Source organism: Meriones unguiculatus, chromosome 6 (genome assembly GCF_030254825.1).
Source record: "Meriones unguiculatus strain TT.TT164.6M chromosome 6, Bangor_MerUng_6.1, whole genome shotgun sequence".
NCBI classification, from domain to species: Eukaryota; Metazoa; Chordata; class Mammalia; order Rodentia; family Muridae; genus Meriones; species Meriones unguiculatus.
The window spans coordinates 50,033,647-50,054,002 of NC_083354.1; the positions used below are offsets into that span (position 1 = coordinate 50,033,647).

Consider the following 20,356-nt stretch of genomic DNA (forward strand, 5'->3'; position numbering starts at 1 on the left):
AGTGGATCTAATCTTTGAATGTACTCAAAAATCCAAAAATGTTCATCTACATTTCCACATCAAAAGACAAAATTAGTAACGATAAATGTAAGTAAAAAAATTCTGTCTTCCAATGCAGGCACTCCTGGTGAGATTTGATAGACTAAGATCAGAAGGAAGGAGAGGAGGACTTCCCATATCAGTGGACTTGGGGAGGGGCATGTATGAAGAAGGGGAAGGGTAGGTAGGACTAGGAGGGGAGGAAAAAGGGGTTTATGGGGGAATACAAAGTGAATAAAGTGTAATTAATAAAAGTTAAAAAATGCAAAAAAAATTTCTGTCTTCTATCTCAGCCATAAAAAACAAAAGACTAATCTTTAAAACATGGAAGTCCATGACATTTTGATATAAAACAATTTCTTCAAACATCTGAAAGCCTATCATGTGACTTCCAGGGCTAAATATGCCCATGAACACCATCAGCTGTGATGTAGAAGTTGCAGATATGATTGGAAGCTGTATGCTAAATAAATGTTCACATGTACAGAAGGTCTGTAAATAACAAGATCTATAAAACATACAACAGAAGGACCATCAGTTGGGATGGCCTGTAAGAAAATAATACTCAACTGTAACAATCAGTACACAGCCCAAAATACAAACTTTAAATATCAAGTTTTTGTCTTTGTTTACTATATAAAGGGCTGAAGATGGAATTTAAGGCTCATATATGCAAAGTAGGTTCTCTATCACCAACAATCTTGAGTTTTATTAAATATAGACATTTTATTGTTTCAAAAAAGTCAAAACACATTTAAAGTATTGAATGAAAAAAGATGATCACAGTATTTAATCAACAGTGAATCAAAATAAAGAAAGTGAAAAAAAAAAAAAAACTATGACAAAACAAGGAAGCAATCCCAAATGTCACCAATTATTTATTATGGTACTGAAGTTCTAGTCAAAGCTTCCAGACAGAACAAATAAAAAACATCCAATCAGAAAATAATTTCTCACTGTTCACAGATGACACAATATTAGACATAGAAAACCTCAAAGATTCTGCCAGAAAACTGTGGGAATAAATGAACTTGGCAATGCTACAGGATATAAAAGCAACATATAAAAAAAGAAGTACCATTCTAATACAGTAAGAGTAAGTGGTCTGAAACTGAGCTCAAGATAGCAACATCACTTACAATACCATAAAACCCAATAACATAGCTGAGGATAAAACTGAAGAAAGGGGTAAATGTTTTTTTACAGTAGTATCTATAAAAATACCAATGAAAGACATTCAGATAAAGACATCCCAGTATACAAAAGTATGACTCCGTGTTTTTCCCAACCATGTACTGTGTATGTGGGCATGTGAGTACCATGCACACAAAAGATCAGACACAACTGTGTGTAGTTGTGGATTCCAGGGATTGGTTGCCAGGCATGTACAGCAAGTGCTTTACCTGCAGATCCACCTCACCAGCCCTGTTTCAGGTCTTACAAGTCTTTAATTTATTTAGAGTTGATGGTTTCTTCCATAGTTGAGCAATAAAAAATCCACTTTCTTACATTTTTCTACATTTCCTCTAATAGTTCCAATATTATTTATTGAAAATATGTTTCAATATTTCTTCTTTTGAAAGATCACTTAGCTGTAGATTCTCAGCTTACTTTTACACTCTCTGTTATGTTACAATGTATGTCTCCTTTCATGTCTATATGTGAATGACAGCACAAGCACAAGAGTTTTGAGACAGGTCTCATGTATCCATGACATCAAAAAGCATAGGTAACAACAACAAAAAACAGACAATTTGGATTTCACCCAAGATAAAATATTTTTTCACAGCAGAGGGAACAACTTAATGAGAAAGCCTACAGAAGGGAAGAGAATAGTTGTAAAGGGGTTAACATTCAGAGTATTTCAGATACTCTAAAAGCTTAACATCAGAATAAAGAAACAGTTAAAAATGGGAAACATAGTCAATATAGTATATAATTACTTATAAAACTATACATAATATGTATTTCTTGAACTTATTAAATAGTAAAACATACAATCAAAAAACTGGGAAACATATCTTAATAGATACTTCTTAAGAGAAGGCATTCTAATCACTATGAATCTCAGATCATTGATTCAATGGCTCAAGTTAGAATAGTTATTAGAATTACTGAAGATTATTAAAGTGTAAGATGGGACAGAGTACTCTTGGGAAGTAAATCAGTAGTCATTACATAAAGCACAATGGAATAACATCAAGTCAGTACTATAGGCAAAAGGTCATTCAAATGAAGAGGCAGAAATGGGACCCATTTTTTAAGGGCTTGCACTATAGCTCATAAAAAAAAATCAGTATTAGCGAGGCATGATGACATAAGCATATAATATCACTATTTGGAAGGTGGAGGCAGAAGATGAGGCCAACCTTAACTAGAAACACTGAGTTTGAAGCCACACTGTGAGTTTGATCTCACACTTACATGAGATCTGGTCTTAAAAGTGTGGGAATTATATATATATATATATATATATATATATATATATATATATAACTTATATATATTTAAAAATAAAAACTAGGGAAGCCTGAAGCATCTACAATTTTATATAAAACAATCTAAATAAAATTTCACTAAACCTAAGTTGGATAAGCCCATAAATACATAATTGAGAAACTGCTGAAGTCTTCAATAAAAACTATGAAGTAAAATGACTCATATACAATGGAAGACTAAGACAAATATTGAACTTTTTAACCTTAAACAATTCTAGTACGTAGTAATGACTTTTGAACGTGTTGGAAGAAAAAACTGAAAATGTGAACCAAGAATTCTGTATGAAGCAAAACCATTATTCAAAAACAAAGGTGAAACACTGATTTCCTAGATAAAAGAAACTGACAAAATGTGGTGCTAGCCAACTTCCTATAAACAGAGGCTCTGAAAGACTCAAACCTGCAGGGTATTGAAGCAGATGCTGAGACTCATAGCCAAACTTTGGGCAGAGTTCAGGGAATCTTAGGAAAGAAGGAGGAGATGAAAGACCTGAAGGGGATAGGAATTCCACAAGGAGAACAACAGAAACAAAAAGGTTTGGGCACAGGGCTCTTTTCTGAGACTGATACTCCAACCAAGGACCATTCATGGATATAACCTAGAATCCCTGCACAGATGTAGCGCATGGCAGCTCAGTGTCCAAGTGTGTTTGCTAGTAAAGGGAACAGGGACTGTCTCTGACATGAACTCAGTGGCTGGCTCTTTGATCACCTCCCCCTGAGGGGGGAGCAGCCTTACCAGGCCACAGAGGAAGACAATGCAGCCAGTCCTGATGAGACCTGATAGGCTAGGGTCAGATGGAAGGGAAGGAGAACTGCCCATCAGTGGACTGGGGGAGAGGCATGGGAGGAGAAGAGGGATGGAGGACAGGATTGGGAGGGGATGTGGGATGAGGCCACAGCTGGGATACAAAATGAGTAAATTGTAATTAATAAAAAAAAATTAAAAAAATAAAAACAACGCAACAGGGTATTCTTCAAATTGAAAGGAAGTTCAAAGTTTTTTAGAATAACTTTAGTATTTTAGAAAATTGAAAAGTATCAAAACTATTAAATATTAATTTTAAAGTTGGCATAGTTTTTCCTCTTACCTTTGCTGAAAAAGGTATGACCATATTCACAGATAATGTAATACTGTACCATGGAGTAATAAGAATGCAGATAAAATATACATGGAAAAAAATAACAAAAAGGATCAAAATAGGGGAGGGCAGAAATGATTGAATAAAACTATGTTTATAAATTTGAGAGGTTAAATTCTAGGAATTTATGATTCATATTGAAATCCAAACTAAAAACAAAATAAAATAACAGATTTTTTTTTCTTTCTGAGACAGCATTTCTCCGTGTAGCGTTGGGTGTCCTGTACTCACTTTTTAGAACAGGTTGGCTGAGGTCTGCCTGCCTCTGCCTCCCTGAGTGTTGGGATTACAGGTGTGCACCACCACGCTTACCTGAAAATAACAGTTTTTTAGACTGCATGAAAGGCCAAATATAGCTGTTAATGAGACATACTTAATATTGAAAGACATTAAAAAGTTTGAAAGAATAATTAAAAAAGAAACTAAACATACCATGGGAAAGGTAAATATGGAACTTTGTGGAAAAAAGAATAGCTAGAAAGAGACATTTCATGACAAAGAAATTAATGAACAGGAAAATAGCAGTATTACATACTGTATGTACATGGAATACTTTAAATATTTAAATAGCAATGGCAGAAAATCAGAAAACCTATAATGTTCTGAAATCAAACTGGTTTAACAGAACCAAGGGAACCCTAATGAAAATTAGAAAAATATTTCATACTGATCAAAGACAAAACATATACATACCAGAATTCATAGTGTATCATTAAAGCATTGTCTGGGAGAACATTTATAAGATGAAACAAAGAGAACATAAAACAGAAGGGAAAAAAAAAACCCAGGGAAATATAAAAACAGAAAAAGAGAATATAAAATTTGAACTTACTAAGATCATACAGTAAAAAATTTATCAAAAATGACCAACTAGAACCAAAACAGACACAAGGTAACAATAGCCAGAAATCAATAAAGCAAAAAATAAAGTTAATGAAACCTTACATCTATTCATCAACAAAATGGATACACCTTTAGTTATACAGACCAAAGCAAACAAAAGCTGACACGTACTACCAAACTGAGCATCAATAAGATGTCACTGCCTCTGACATAATCTGATTGGCCTGCTCTTTGATCACCTCCCCTTGGGGGGAGCAGCCTTACCAGGCCATTGTAGAGGACAATGCAGCCACTTTTGATGTGAACTGATAGACTAAGATCAGAAAGGAGAGGAGAACCTCCCCTATCAGTCGACTTGGGGAGTGGCATGCATGCAGAGGGAGGAGGGAGGGTGGGATTGGGAGGGGAGGAGGGAGGGGCTTATGGGGGGATGCAGAATGGATAAAGTGTAATTGATGAAAAATTAAAAAAAAAGAAATAATAAAAAAATTCAAAAAAAGATGTCACTGGTAATCTTACAGATATTACATAATAGAAAAAAAAATATTAGGATCAAAACTATAACTTGGAATTTATACTTCACTGGCTTAAAAACATGGGTTACCAAGTTTGACTTGATGGAAACTCCTTTACTAAGAAACCCCCGAAGTAGAGGTCTGCTTGTTGTATCTTTCCCCATATACAAACAATGCCATCTTTCATAAATTAATGCAGAAAACAGAGTGGAAGGTAAGACTTCATAGTGGAGACTACAAGTTTAATATTCCAAACAAGCTGTAGTTACAGTTTAAATTTCTGTGCTTACAGCCTAGATCTTTGCTTTGAGCTATTGAAACACAGTAGAAAGCCAGGTAGGGCAAAGGCAGAGGTTTCTAAGGAATAGAGGGTGTGTCTTGACAAGGACTGTGGGACACTGACTTCTTCCTTCATGTCTCACTCACACAATGAGCAGCACTGTTCCAACATGTGGTCCTCAACATGGTACGTTCCTCCATCAAGGGCCCATGAGAAAAGAAACCAACTGACTATAAACTAAAACTTCCAAAACAGGAGTCAAATAATCTTCTTTGCAAGTTTATTATCACAGATACTTTGACAGTTATGAATTCATCCATCACACCCATGTACAGAAGAGCTTAACAAACTAGAAGCAAGCTCAAATCCCTAGAATATAAAAACTGATAATTAAACATAATCATTTCAGTTTTCTCCTAAAACAAATATGGTCTATTATATAAAAACCAATTAATATCAATTTTCATATTAATAAAGAAAAAGCCCTCCATGATTTCAAAAGAGAAAATGAGCACTATCTTCATTATTAAAACTCTGAACAAATTAAGGTGCAAGCTAATTTTCTCATCCTATCAAATAATATTTACATAAATCTTATAGTTAACATATTAACCAGACTTTTTATTTATAGATTTATTATTGACTCACATAATTTTCTACTTATCTGACGTAATTCTCCCTATGTATAAATACTGTTATATTCAGATCAGGGTATTGGACATATCCATTATCTGAAATTTTAACTTCTTAGTCGTAATAACAGTCCAGACCAGGCACAGTGGCACATGCCTTCAATTCTAGCTTATTTGGGAGGCTGACACAATAACACTATGAATTTCAGACCAGCCTGAGTTATCTACCAACCTTTCTGGAAAAAAAAAAAAGGAGAATCTAAATAAATAAACAAGGGGGTGTATTTCAAACATACTTTGTTAACTACTAAGAAATATATACCAAGACTTAGTCTTTCTTTGTAACTGTACCACACTAAACAACCTGGTTGTCTTTACTCCCTGATACTCTGACCATGAGGTAATAACCAGTACTTTCTCTACATTTATGACATTATGTTTAAATCAATTCCATATATGAACAAACTAATAGACTCTTTATCTTTCTGTGCCTTGTTAATTTGACTCTTTATCTTTCTGTGCCTTGTTAATTTCAGCGTATCTGTGAAGGATTACCTTGATTAGAGTAAACCACAGGAAAATCCATTTTAAAGGAGGTTAGTTAGCACCATTCCCTGGACTTGGGTTCTAGACTGCATAAAAAGGAGAAAACCATGGAGTGTTTAGCCATAAATGGATTATTTATATTATACCCCTAATCCTAAAGCTCAGGGATCATCATGAAAAAGGAGGCAGTAATACTAAAAGCCACAGATCCAGGACTAAAGGTCAAGTTGTCTTTTGGACCCAACAACAAAGCTGCAATCATCAACTCACAACAGTTGTGGTTGACTGGAGACCTGCAACAGTCAGGTTAAGCCTGTCAAAAGCTCCCAACCCTAAATGATAACTATTGACAGTTGCTAGCTGCTAGGGAAAAGAGAGTGTTTTCATTAAGGATGTGGCTCATGATAGGTAGACAATACTTCAGTGGATGGCTCTATCATTATTGTACAGGAAAAACAAAGTGGACTCTATGGACTGATTGCTTTCTAAAGAGGAAAGTAGGAGGGTAGGGAGAGAATGGATCTAAGGGGTAGTAGAGGGAGGTGAATTTGAGCAAAATACATTATACACATATATTAAATTCTCAAGGTATTAATAAAAATATACTTAAGAAAACACTCTCAATGGGCATGGTGGCCCAAGCCTTTATTACCAGCATTCAGGATGCAGAAGCAAAAAAATCTATTTGTGTTTCAAGTCAGTCTAAGAACAAGGAGTCATCACTCTCTTCCTTCTGACTGTGCATGCAATTTGACCAGATGTTTTAAGCTCATGCTACCTTGTCTTCCACACCATATTGTAATGTACCCTGAAATATGAACAAAACCAAATCTTTCTCAGTTAACATTACTCTTGTCAGCATACTTTATTATAGCAATAGAAACATGAACTAGACAGATGCTTGTGTTGATTCCATATCCTGTGTACTGTGTACTGAGAATGTTACTAATCCAAACAAGTTATCTTTTTAGCATACCATTCTCATTTAGGTTGGATAATATACTCAGTAATGGGATTAATAAGTAGTATGGTAAATTTATTTTGAATTGACTGAGGAACCTACACACTAAATTCTGTAACAGCCACACTAACTTTCATTCTCATCAAGAGTGTATGAGTTACTTTTTCACCAAACCCTTGGCAGCATTTACACTCTTTGTCTCTTTTAAAATAGCAAAGTACTGTCTGGCAGTACTTTTGATATGTACAGAAAATACTGTTTATATAGGGAATAAAACAAAAGTTTCCCCTTAACACTTCAGCATTGTTTTTAAGATTATAGCCAGCAAGACAAAAAAAATTTGGTGTGATCAAGATGGGTGCTCTTTTCTTCAAAAGAAGAGAAGTTAACATCACTAGATTTCTGAGGCAGAATGCTAGAATACAGGGCTGAGAATTACAGAATATTGGCAGATGACCCACTGCTCTATCAAATCTTTTGAAATTAATTTTTAAATCCTAACTGTATCACCAGGCACAGAAAGGTTAAGTCGTTAGTCATGCTGGCATTTGCTAGTGGAAGTTTGTAGCTCTCTAAGGCCTTGAGGCAAGTTTGGGAGTTTGTGGGTTATTATGCTACTGCACTGCCCCAAAGAAAGAGAGGGTGGCTTACACTTATGTTCTCTGTGACAGGACCCTGTTTTATAGCATCATCTTAAGATTATCCATTCAGTTTTGCAAGATGAACCTTCCATGTCTGAAAAAAGTACATTGGGCAGCCTTCCTAGAGCAGTGTGCTATTTTCAAGTCCCTTTAAAACAATCAGAGGGTCTTGCACATCCTCCACAGACCACAAAAAGAATCAAGTGGGCAGATTCAGAAGCTGGGCCCAATGATGTCCAGGGAAGCATTTACGCAGCGTGCTCTGATAGACTTAAACTCAGGAAGACCCAAAAGTCACCAGTTCCATCCACAGAGAATGACAGGTACCCTGGACAGTACTGTTCCTAAACAGGGACAATGGTAAACCTCATGTTTACTGGACTCCTCAGTTCCACAGATCTGCTGTTGATCCAGGTGCCTTTCCTGAACAGGCATGTCAGAGAAACCTTACTCTATGTGACATCTGAAAAGTGACTGTACCCTCACAACCTCAATATCACCAGCAAAACCAGCCCAACTATAAAGATGGAACACAAGGTGCTATTAGAAACTCAGAATTACAGCTGCCAAGGCCACTGAAGTAGAAGCACATACTGCTGCCAATGATAAAAGCTGCATAAGTTACACAACACTAAATAAAAGCCTCCATTCTTCTAAATCATAGGCAATTAACTTAGGGAAAAGCCACACACACAAATGGTAGATACCATTGAAATCAGAAAGTTCAGACCTACTACAAGAAATAGAAACGCTAATGAAGAAATTAGTACAATGGGTTTTTAGTTAGTTTGTTTGTTTTTTCTTAGGACACCATTGCACCGCCACCCAAATATCAGGACATAAAAGCAAAAATTGACAAATAGGATTATATCAAATAAACCTATCAAAAGAAGCAATTCAAGTGCTGACACATACATTTAAAAAATTCCTTATCAAGGAAATAAAAAGTTCCTACAAGATAAAAATCTCAGCTTGGAAAAACTGGCAATTATAAAAATACACTTATACAAAAATGCTGGCAATGTTGAAGGAAAAGAAAAACTCATATATGCAGATGTAAATTAACACAGCCTTAACAGTGAATATAGTATGGAGGTTCGCTCACACTAAAAATAGATCTACCATATGATCCAGTCATTTTCAAACGACTGAAGATACATCCATTATAAAATCCAGCAATATTACTTTCTCTGTGTGTGTTTGTGCATGCTTAAAAGAAAACAAAGAGAGATGTAACACACCCGAGTACTGTATGGCAGGGCATACAATAGCTAAAACAAGTCAGTTTAGGTATAATCTCATTATAATATCAACTGAAAACCTAGCATATAAATATAATGAAATTCAATTGCAAGAAATGAATGGAACTAGAATGCCATTATATTAAGTGAAAGAAGGCAAACCAAAAGATCTGCACTTGGGGAAGGTATAAAAAAAAAGTTGAGTTCAATGTAGAAATAAATAAAAAATGTGGAATGGGTTCGTATGGGTGTGGAAGGAAGTGGCAATTTTTTAAAAAAAAGTAGATTTTACCAGGACCTATACTGACTTCATTAATTATGTAAAATTAAGACATGCTAATAAAAAAGGAAAAGTTAAGAAATATTACAAGGTATTGTGAACATTCCAGAAACATACATGAAAAAGGCACATGCTACCTACTGAATAACATAATTATGGATCCATACAGATACATACACCAAGGCAGCTGAATGGTCCCTAATATAACTGATAATAATGATAGTGATTGAAAATTGTAAAGAAAACAAGAAAAAGAAAACTTCTAGAAGCTGGAGAGATAGCTCAGTTGTTCAGAGCACACATTGAGAGGACCTGAGATCAAATTTCAGCAATCACACCAGGTGGCTCACAACTGCCTGTAATTCTGGCCCAGGGCATCCAAAACCTTTTCCTTGCCTATGTAGGTACCATGCGCATACACTTAGACACATTCATATACATTAAAAAAAATGAATCTTAAGCAAGGAATATTTCGAAAAGCATGAAGAGAAAAATCAAGTGGCAGCAGGCTTAGGACCTCTCAGAAAGAATGAAGTGATAATTTCAAAGTAACCAACAACTAGTAAGCAAGCAAGCAGCTGCTAATCAACACCAATATACTTAGTAAAGCTATCATTCAGAAATAAAAGATAAACAAAAGCTTTCAAAGATAAGTAAATATTGCAAAAAGCAGATCTCTACCAGACTGGCTATAAAAGTGAATCCCAAAGTGAGAGAGTCCTAACAGTGGAACATAAAATGAACACAATTATTACCATGAAAAAGTGAATCTAAAGAACTTAAAAAAGAGCTGATATATAAAAAAGAAAAAAAAAATATTATCAATATTATCAGAAGACAATACAGGAAAAAAGAAACAAAAGACATACAAACCAAAGAAAAACATTAACACAAATACAGGGCAGAACAGTCTCACCACCAACAACCTTTAGTGTAAATTAATTAAACTCTCTAAGTGAAAGACAAGACTGGCTGAATGTTTTAAACAAACAAAAACTCCTAAAGATATAGAGTATAAAAACAAATCCCACAACAATAATATCACAAAATCTGAAGGTGAAGAATAGAAGGCAATACTGTGACAACAAAAGCTACAAGTAAACAGTAATAGCTATACTCTAATCAGATGAAACAGATTTATGAGTTAAAAATTATAATAAGATGTACACTTCCTAATAGTATAGAGATCAATTAAGGAAAAATAATTTGTAAGTATCTGTATAACCAACACTATAATGTGTAATTACACAATTACATAAAACAAACATTATTATAATTAAAGTCAAAACAGACATTGATATAGTAATAGCTGATGACCTTAACACATCATGTTTATCAAGAAAGACAACACACTCCCAAGCAAGAAACAATACAGGCTGGAAAGACCAAACAAAAATTTATAAAACATTTCCCAAGCAATTACCCAATATATAGTCTCTTATTCCTTCAGCACATCCCATAAAACATATGGTAAGTCATAAAACAAGTTTGTGATAACCAAAAACAAGAAACACCCAGTGAACTCACAGCATGTATAACAACTTATCAACAATGAAAACTTTAAATAAAAAGACAACTTTTAGAAGGTATAAAAACATGGAATATACAATACTATTTCGAACAATCCATTAGTGAATGCCAAGGTGAAAGAAAATTTAAAAAAGTTAAATATAAAAACAAAAACTACATTAAAAACCTACAGTAATATAGGAAAAGCAAAAAAAAAAAAAAAAAGACTTAACAGAAATAAACAATAATGTAAGAAAAATTTCAAATAACTTACAGAGACAATAAAAAGTCAAAGACAAATCTGCATGTTGTGGTCATGCCTGTAATTTCACCAACTTGGGTGGCTGAGGCAGGAGGATTATGACAAGTCAGTGACTGCCCTGGGGTGAAGAGTGAGACCAGGCTTTAAGCAAAAAGAACAGTTTCTTTAAATAAAAAGACAAGGAAGGATGTGCCAAAACCAATGTTAATAGAAACAAACAAGAGTCTGAGCAGAAATAAACAGAAATTTTAAAAATATACCACCTATTTCCCAGGTCAATAAAAGGAGAAGCTGGGTTTTTAGCTACTGTAAATATGACAGCAATGAACATAGGTATCTGTGCAGCACAGCATAAATTCCTTTAGGTAAATACCAAGGAATGGTATAGTTGGGTCACATAGGTATTTCTATATCTAACTGTTAAAAAGTTGAATCAGCATAGATGTCCATCACTTGAGAAATAATGATAATATGGTACATACATATAATGACATTTCATTCAACTGTTAAGTAAAGTGAAACTATAAGACGCTTGTTGGATAGAATAAAAAAAAAGTTATACTGATTGTGGTACGTAACCCAAGCAAAACCAATACAAATACCACATTCTCTTCATTATATGTAGATCCTAGCTTCAACTTTTTTGCATTTAATGTGTTTTAACTTTGTAGTACCTCTGTAAGTCAAGAGTAAAATGGGAACAAAGAAGGGTGAGAATTGTTAAGGGTAGGGAAAGAAAGACACAGGTAAAGAAAAAGTAGAGATGGGGCATACTGGGAAAAGACAGCTTTGAACAGGTAGGATGGAAAAGATAGAAGGGGATTAACAAAAATGAAGGGGATTTAAAAAAAAGACAGGAATCTATCTTTTGATAAACCACTGAAAACATAACGGTCTGAAGGCAGACACCCTACATGGTTAAAGTCCCACCCTAGAAGGAAGAAGAGACACTAAATAAAAATCCCAGTGTCAGTTGTAAAATATCTCTGCAGGGGTTGCTGGTTATATAGGATGCAGAGGACAAAGCAAAATACTTGATCATGCTGGATAAGTAGAAGACAAGACCCTTTTGAAGGACACTACATACCCTGCCTGTAACATATGGAAAAATCAAGCTGGAATTGAGCTGGAAGTTTCTTCCATGCTGGATAGTTTTCACAGTTCTGGAAGGTCCTATGAAGGTTACCAGAGGTGGGGTATGCAAGAGGAATCAGAGGCAAAAGATAAAAGATAGAAGAGAAATTAATGGCCTTGACCTGCTACAGCCCCTAGAAACTGCAATATCAACCTGAAAGGTAAGATTACCAACTGTACAATAGTGCATTACTGATATAGGGTCCTGAATTAGACCCAGTCTCTGAATTTGAAACGTGCTGTATTCCTGATACTGTAAACCTGGTAAAAAAATCTATGCTTGGTGATGTGATAGATCCTAGAGGGAAGTTTACTACTATCCCTTTGCAAGATGAACACAATGCCAAGCTGTCTACTGAATATGCTTATATGTAAATACAAAAAACATTTTCTCAGCTTTAAAGAGAAAAGCCTCTTTCTGCAGTGAACAGTACAGAATGTAAAGATGTGAAAAGTAAGTGACAGATGAGGGTTATTCCCAAACAAGACATTTGAAGTATACCATTCAAGAAAAGAGATCATCATGGAAGAAGATTAAAAAAGCTGATGCTACTGTCAACAGGTACACAAGATACTGTCCCTGCTAGCAGTCAGCTATTCATGTGGGGAGCATTTATGAAACTCATAACTTAGTAAAGACAGATTCTGAATGTGGGGAGTCATTATTCCAGCTACGTATCCATTTGATAGCCCACTAGGCCTAATACTAGAGTCACACAGATAAACCTAGCTAAACTCAGTTGACCACAGTACAAAGTAAAAAGCCATAAATGTGGAAAATTAGAAAGGCAAAAAAGTGGCCTGGTGGAAGTGGGACAGAAGAGGGGTAGTATGTGTGTAAAGAACAATCAAAATACACACATGCATGCAGAAAACTGATAAAAAAACAAATTAAAATTCATTATTTTTAAAAAGACTGGTTTTAAATAGACAAAATTTGCCTTGATTTTCAAAAATACAAAAATTTAAAAAACATCCTTCAATTGATAAATTGGAAAACATAAAACCTGAATTTCATGATACATAAAACTACCAAAATGAAACCAATAATGAGGCTGAATCAGTAGTAAAATTCCTACAGCAAAGAAAGGCTAAAGAGCAAATCACTCCTAATTTCTATCAAATACTTAAAGGAGAAATTGTAATACTTTACCAAGTACTAAAAGAAGATGAGGAACATTCTAAACTGTAAATGTATTTAAAAATTTTTTAAATATACACCAATGTTCTTAATGAACACAGATTCAAAAGAATTTACCTTTATATTAGCAAAACAAATCCAACTACATATCAGTAAGAATATTTGTTTTAGATTTAAATTTACATATATCCCATTCTCTGCTTTCATGTTACTAGGGACCCATTTATCCTCACCTGAACTCTTGCGCTTAATCTTATGATTTGCTTCCTAGGCTGATTTTACAGCCTATAACCATACACTCTGTCCTCTCCCAATTATGTTAAGGTAGGTATGTATGTATGTGCTTATATTATATAACAGGATTTAAATATGAGAAAGAACAGCCAATTTTTATAAAGAGTTAAAATATCACACACCATTAAACACATATCAAGGATTTCATTGTTTTAGAAATTACTTGACCAATCATGGACTCAAGTGTTTGAAAATGGTACTTCTATTTTCTGAATTTGTATCACATACTACATATAACTTGAGAACTACACACACACACACACACACACAATTTTAACTCTTTGCAACATATTTCTATAGGTTTGTCTTCCTTGCTTAAGGGATCATCCTACTGACATAAGGGTATTCTTTTTTCTCCTAGCCTTGCTATGGTATTTAAAAAAATGACACGTAGATAATCTGGCCATGCAACAAGATACTACCATAGAAGAATAGGTAGGAAACTAAAATGTATACAATGTGATGATGACACTTAATAGTATATTACTAGGCTATATAAATTTTATGGGCACATTAATTCCTTTTACATCAGTTAGAACGTAAGTCCATAGGGTATCGCCAATAGTAATAAATGTTCTGAGTTAGGAAAGGTGCTTCAGCAGCAGTGGTAGCAAAATTTCCTTCAAACATTAAATTAGTATTTGCAGACAATGCTATTTTCCAGAAAAGAAAACAAAATAAAAGTAAATAAAGTTTTATAGCTATATAGGCTATGCTATAAATAAGCAAAAAAATTGTAAATGATTAAAATACCTTACCGGTATCTATGAACAAATATACCCTTAAAAATAGAGTTCATCATATTTTCAATTTCATCTTGATTTTCTTGTAGCTGAAATGAAAAAAAAATACAAATTGAAATACTGGTTATTTTATTTAGACTAAATAGTTCCAATTATTTCAAACTACTGGTTAGCCTCATAGTAGTTATCAACCTTTTGCTGACTGTAGAGATTCTGTAGTTTTGCCACATTGGCTTTGGAATCTCTGTCTCTCCATATAAACATGCTAGAAAGGAACAAGGAAGAATGGGGTTGATACTGGTTGACTTTATTATTTCCTTGGAATAAATGTATTTTTGGAATCATCCTTTATGTCTACACATCTCTCCAAACCAGGCTTATATGGCTAAGTTCTGCCTTTGTTGCTTCAGGGGTCATCCTGATTTACATGACATTTCCTCCTTCACAAAGCATCAAATTATTACTCCTGTTTTAGTAGCTTATAACTCAAGTAGGCCCAGTTCCCAATTCATGACAAATGATAGAAAATAGAAATCCTAGCCAACACTGCTGTAATACAGATACAAAACACAACAGTATCACAGAGGTATACATATTCAGCAACATTACTGCTAAGAGTTAATGTTTAAGTTTATTTACTGTGTAAAAGCAACATAATTGCTACAAAATGGTATCTTATGTGATATTTATCACCCTAATTTTCCTGGAATTGTGTGTAAAATAATTCAGTGAAAAAACTGCCTTTACTGTGCACATGTAAGTTAGCCTGGTATACTTTAAATGTGCTTGGTATACTAGCTTTAGCTTCTAGTTGCAATCATCTATACAAAGCCTGTTTTATAACATAACAAACGTTCCACATCAATACAAGGATAGATTGTTTTAAAGATTTGAGGAAATGCAAGAACAGAAAACATAAAATACAAAAAAAAAAAAAAAAAAAAGCTGAGACTAGAGTTAGTATACTGTACACGCTATGAAGACTGCGTGGCTGACCGTGAGCGGTTACTTCCCAGCAATACAGTAGCTATAACAGTATATGGTGCAATTTGGGAAAAGTGTCAAAATTTAAATTACAGCTTTTATTATTAAATGTTCAGTGCTTCCAAACTATTGTAAAATCTAAAAACTCTCAAACCACCATAGGACCATGTATATAAAATATAAATTTATAATGAATTATTCAAATTATTATAATTAATACAAGTTTGAAAATATTCTTATGATGTATTTATAATATAAAAGCTAATTCACTGGAGATATACATTCCAGCTAGCACTACTTAATGAAGCACAGTTTATAATTTACTTCCATAATATTTCAAATATGGCATGTGTTAAGAATGAAAATGATTTGTAAAAATTTACGTAGGTGGACGTCTTAACCTCAGTCCTTCAAAGTATAATCTAATAGGGAAATGTGGTCATAGCATCAAAAATTCCTCTTAAAATGTATTTATATAAAGCAGATATTAAGACTCATAACCAAACCTTTGGCAGAGAGCAAGGAATCATATGAAAGAAGGGAGAGTTAGTAAGACCTGGAGAGGACAGGAGCTCCACAAGGACCAAGTATATCAGGACACAGGGGTCTTTCATGAGACTGTTTCTCCAACCAAGGACCATGTACGGATATAACCTAGAATCCCTGCCCAGATATAGCCCATGGTAGTTCAGTACCCAAGTGGGTTCTCTAGTAAGGGGAACAGGGACTATTTCCGACATGAACTCAATAGTGAGCTCCTCGAACCCCCCCACCCCCCGAGGGAGGAGCAGCCTTGCTAGGCTACAGAAGAGGACATTGCAGCCAGTCCTGAAGAGACCTGATAAGCTAGGGTCAAATGGAAGGGGAGGAGGTCCTTCCCTATCAGGGGATTGGAAAGGGGCAGAGAGGAGATGAGGGAGGGAGGGTGGAATTGGGAGAGAATGAGGGCAGGGGCTATGGCTGGGATACAAAGTAAATAATAACCCATGATTAATATAAAAAATTAAAAAATTATTTATATGTCTACATGCCTATGTATGTGGCCTATGTATGCTCACACACAGATATGCATATGTGCAGAAGCCCTCAGAGGTCAGAAGAGATGTCTGCTCTTCCTGAAGCTCAAGTAATAGGTGATTGCAAGTTACCATGCAGGTGCGGGACCTGAACCTGGTTCATTTTAAGAGCAGAAAGTACCCTTAAACTGCTAAGCCATCTTTCCACATCCACTGTGAAAATTTTCAAGATGGGGACATATTATAACAGAGTGGTTCCTGAATTACATATAATGCATCACATTAGGAAGAGGAAAAATTTGTAGACAGATACATACACAGGAAGACAATCATATATAGAATGGAGTTTTGCTGTTGTAAACCAAAAACTCAGAAGCTAAGAGAAGCCTAGAGCCAGTTTGTCCCTCAGTGTATTTGGAAAGCATGACAGCAATACCATCTTGATCCTGGACTGATATCAACCTATAATACTTAATCAAGGTCGTTAAATAATGAATTAAGAGCTACATTAGATCTTAGTAAAGGGGATATATAGATATGACTGTAAGGGCATATCCATAGAGGGTTAGGCTGTGAGGATTCTGACTTAATCAATGGTTTAATCCATTGACAATCTCAAATTTTCAATAGACTTAGAAGATGGCAGAATTGTGGAAGGTGGAACATATAGGATGAAGTGGGCCATCATGGGTAAAGAGTTTGAAATACAGTATTATAACTCTTGTGCCTTCTCTATGCTTCCTGGGCAGCACCAGGACAAAACAATGGATCCTGCTAACCTTGGACTGAAACCTGCAAAATCCAAAGGCAAATCCACTCTTTTTTCCTTTAAGGTATTTCTCTGAAGTATATAACAGTACTATAAAGCCCTAACAGAAAACTGATACCAGAAGAGTGGGGACATTTTTATCACTGCTTGACAATGAATTTGGAAAAGATGGAGATATAGTTTAGTAAAGCCCGAGCTAGCATGCTATAAACAGAGAATGATGTAAGATTCTGGTACGAAATTTGAAGAGGAGAATGCCAAAATGTAATTAAGTGTGTGTGTGTGTGTGTGTGTGTGTGTGTGTGTGTGTGTGGCAGCACCCGGGCTCATGTGTTTCAGATTAAAATAAGGAGTATCCAGGAAACTGAACCAAGAGAGTATTCACTTATAGTACGTTTTGGCAAAGACTCTGTCAACATTTTATACTCTGAGACTTTGTGAAAGAAGGCGTATGAAGATGGCAGACTACTCTGGAGAAGAAAATTGAAGATAGCCATTCAGGTGCGTAATTATTGCTGAATTCTTTTAGCTACATTTACAATGAGAAACAGAAACAAAATCCACAGCAGAAAGACTTGAAAATCTTGGCTGCATGCTCTTGGCTTCAAACCCAACAGAGGGGATATGGCTGTCCTTAGAATAAAATCCAGAACTATGAGAATAAACTATAAATCTAATGTTTCTCTGTAGTACTTTTTAGAAGATGAAAAGTCTAAAAAACACACAGCTTAAACTGTTAGACAATGAATTTCCTTTAAGTAACCCAGTCTGTTCTAATAGAACCGTCAAACAATTATAGTACAGTACAGCATAACTCCTAGATTCTTCAATTGTTGCTCACAACCCCACGGAGGACTGCATAACTGAAAATTTGAGGACATGAAAAGCTGGCAACAGTAAAAGGCTTTTGATAATTCAAAGATCAAAAATAAAAATAATAAATAAATAAAATTAAAAAAATCAAATATGTAATAAAACCAAGGTGTTTCTGGCAGTTCTGGTCCATGCTTTAGCATAGGACTTTATGACAGTTGCTCTTCTGAACATAAAATATGTCCACTTTTCAATGCACACGAGTAGGGGTTTGAAATAAAATGGCCTCCATATGCCATACGGAGTGGCACTATTAGGAAGTGTGCCCTTGTTAGAGTGGGTGTGGCCTTGTTGGAATAAAATTACAACTGGGAGTGGGCTTTGAGCTTTCAAAAGCGCAAACCAGCCTAGTTGCACTCTCTTCGTTTTGCCTGCCAGGTTAGATACAGAACTCTCAGAACCGTTTCTAGAGCCATGTCTGCCCACATGCCACCATGCTTCCTACCACGATGATAATGGACAAACCTCTGAACTTGTAAGCCAGCCCCGAATAAGTTTTCTTTTAAAAGAACAGCCATGGGCGTGGTGTTGCGTCACAGCAACAAAAACCCTAACTCAGACAACATGCTACATAACGCCAATGAATCCTGCCTCATATATCTTGGCAATGACTTTACTATACACATAATGACTGGTGTTTCTTACAGACATATGGCATAATTATGGAAAAAAAAATCACTTTTAATAGTTCCTTAGTGTCATTTCTTAGCATGTATCAAGTTACTTTATCTTTAAATTATACATTAAAATATTTAATTTTAAAAATCAATTTTGACCTTTAGACTTGTAGCTCTTAAAATACTGTTATATAAAACAGGCAGGATCTCTTACTGAACATGGAGTAACAGATTTAGCTAAACTGGATACACAACAGGTCCCAGGGACCAGACTGTGTGTAGCTCCTTGGTGCTAGAATTCTAGTACAGTATTGAGAAATCCAGCTCTTTTATGTGGGTGCTGAAAATCTTAATTCAAGTCCTCATGGTTGTGCAACAAGCACCATCCAACCAAGCCATTTCCATAGAATCTAGATTTAGTTTGCTATATAAATAAGTGAGCATATTTTTTAGTACAAAAATCTGAATTCATTGCTATATGATAAACTTAAATAAAAACAAAATAATGCTTTGAAAATAAAATTTCTTTATGGTTTATTAATCAACATTAGGTGTTTAATTTGTATGTTTAGTTTATATAGCTATACACTCCCAATACTGTAAAAAGTTCTAGGGTAAAATTGGGTCATGACTGAAAAAGGTTTAAGATGCTTTGATTCATGCAATATATACAATAATATTTTGCTTTCTATTGTTTGAAATCTCATTATGATTATACACATGTACTTGCTTTATGAAAACTTTTGTTTTAATTAAAAGACTTGTAAAACAAACTACAAATATTCCTTCCAATAAAACATCATCATCAACAACAATACACCTGTTTTCTAAAAGAGACAATTTGGGCTAAAGAAATGGCTGTTTTAGAGTACTGGGTGTTCTTCCAGGGAACCACATTCAATTCCCTGCACCCACATGATGGTTCACATTAATTTGTTGAATAAGTACTTGGGAAACCTGACTCCCTCTTCTGGCCTCTATGAGCACTGCACATGTGTGGTGCATAAACATTATATGCAGGCAACATCCTTACCCATAAAATAAAAATAAATCTAAAAACAAAATATCCAAGCTAAAAACACTTTTATCACATCTATAAAAATTACATTGTCAAACCTAAAGTAAGAGCTAAAAGCACTCAGAGACAGAATTATTGCCTACTACATAAAAACTTTTGGACTGGATTCCCTTGCACTGAGAAGGGTGAGGGTAAGAGAGACACCAAATCTGAAACATAGACTGAGGCGTTCTTCTACAACTTTACATTTGCTGTGTCCCAAATGGGATTTCATTAGGTAGTGTACATTCTGAGCCTGTAACATGATAACTGACTTGCTTAATGTTCTGATAATCCTTTTCTAAAATAAGTTTGCATATGGTTCCCTTAATCACTGGT

The 20,356-nt window shown here is 34.9% G+C and overlaps 1 protein-coding gene across 1 annotated transcript in view; it reads right to left on the minus strand.

The window, feature by feature from the left end:
- Stag1 (STAG1 cohesin complex component) overlaps nucleotides 1-20,356 on the minus strand; it is a 288,399-nt gene that overhangs the window by 118,260 nt on the left and 149,783 nt on the right. The window contains exon 9 of the mRNA XM_060385437.1: nucleotides 14,717-14,790. Coding sequence (XP_060241420.1) covers nucleotides 14,717-14,790 — 74 coding nt within the window. The remainder of the gene's footprint in view (nucleotides 1-14,716; nucleotides 14,791-20,356) is intronic.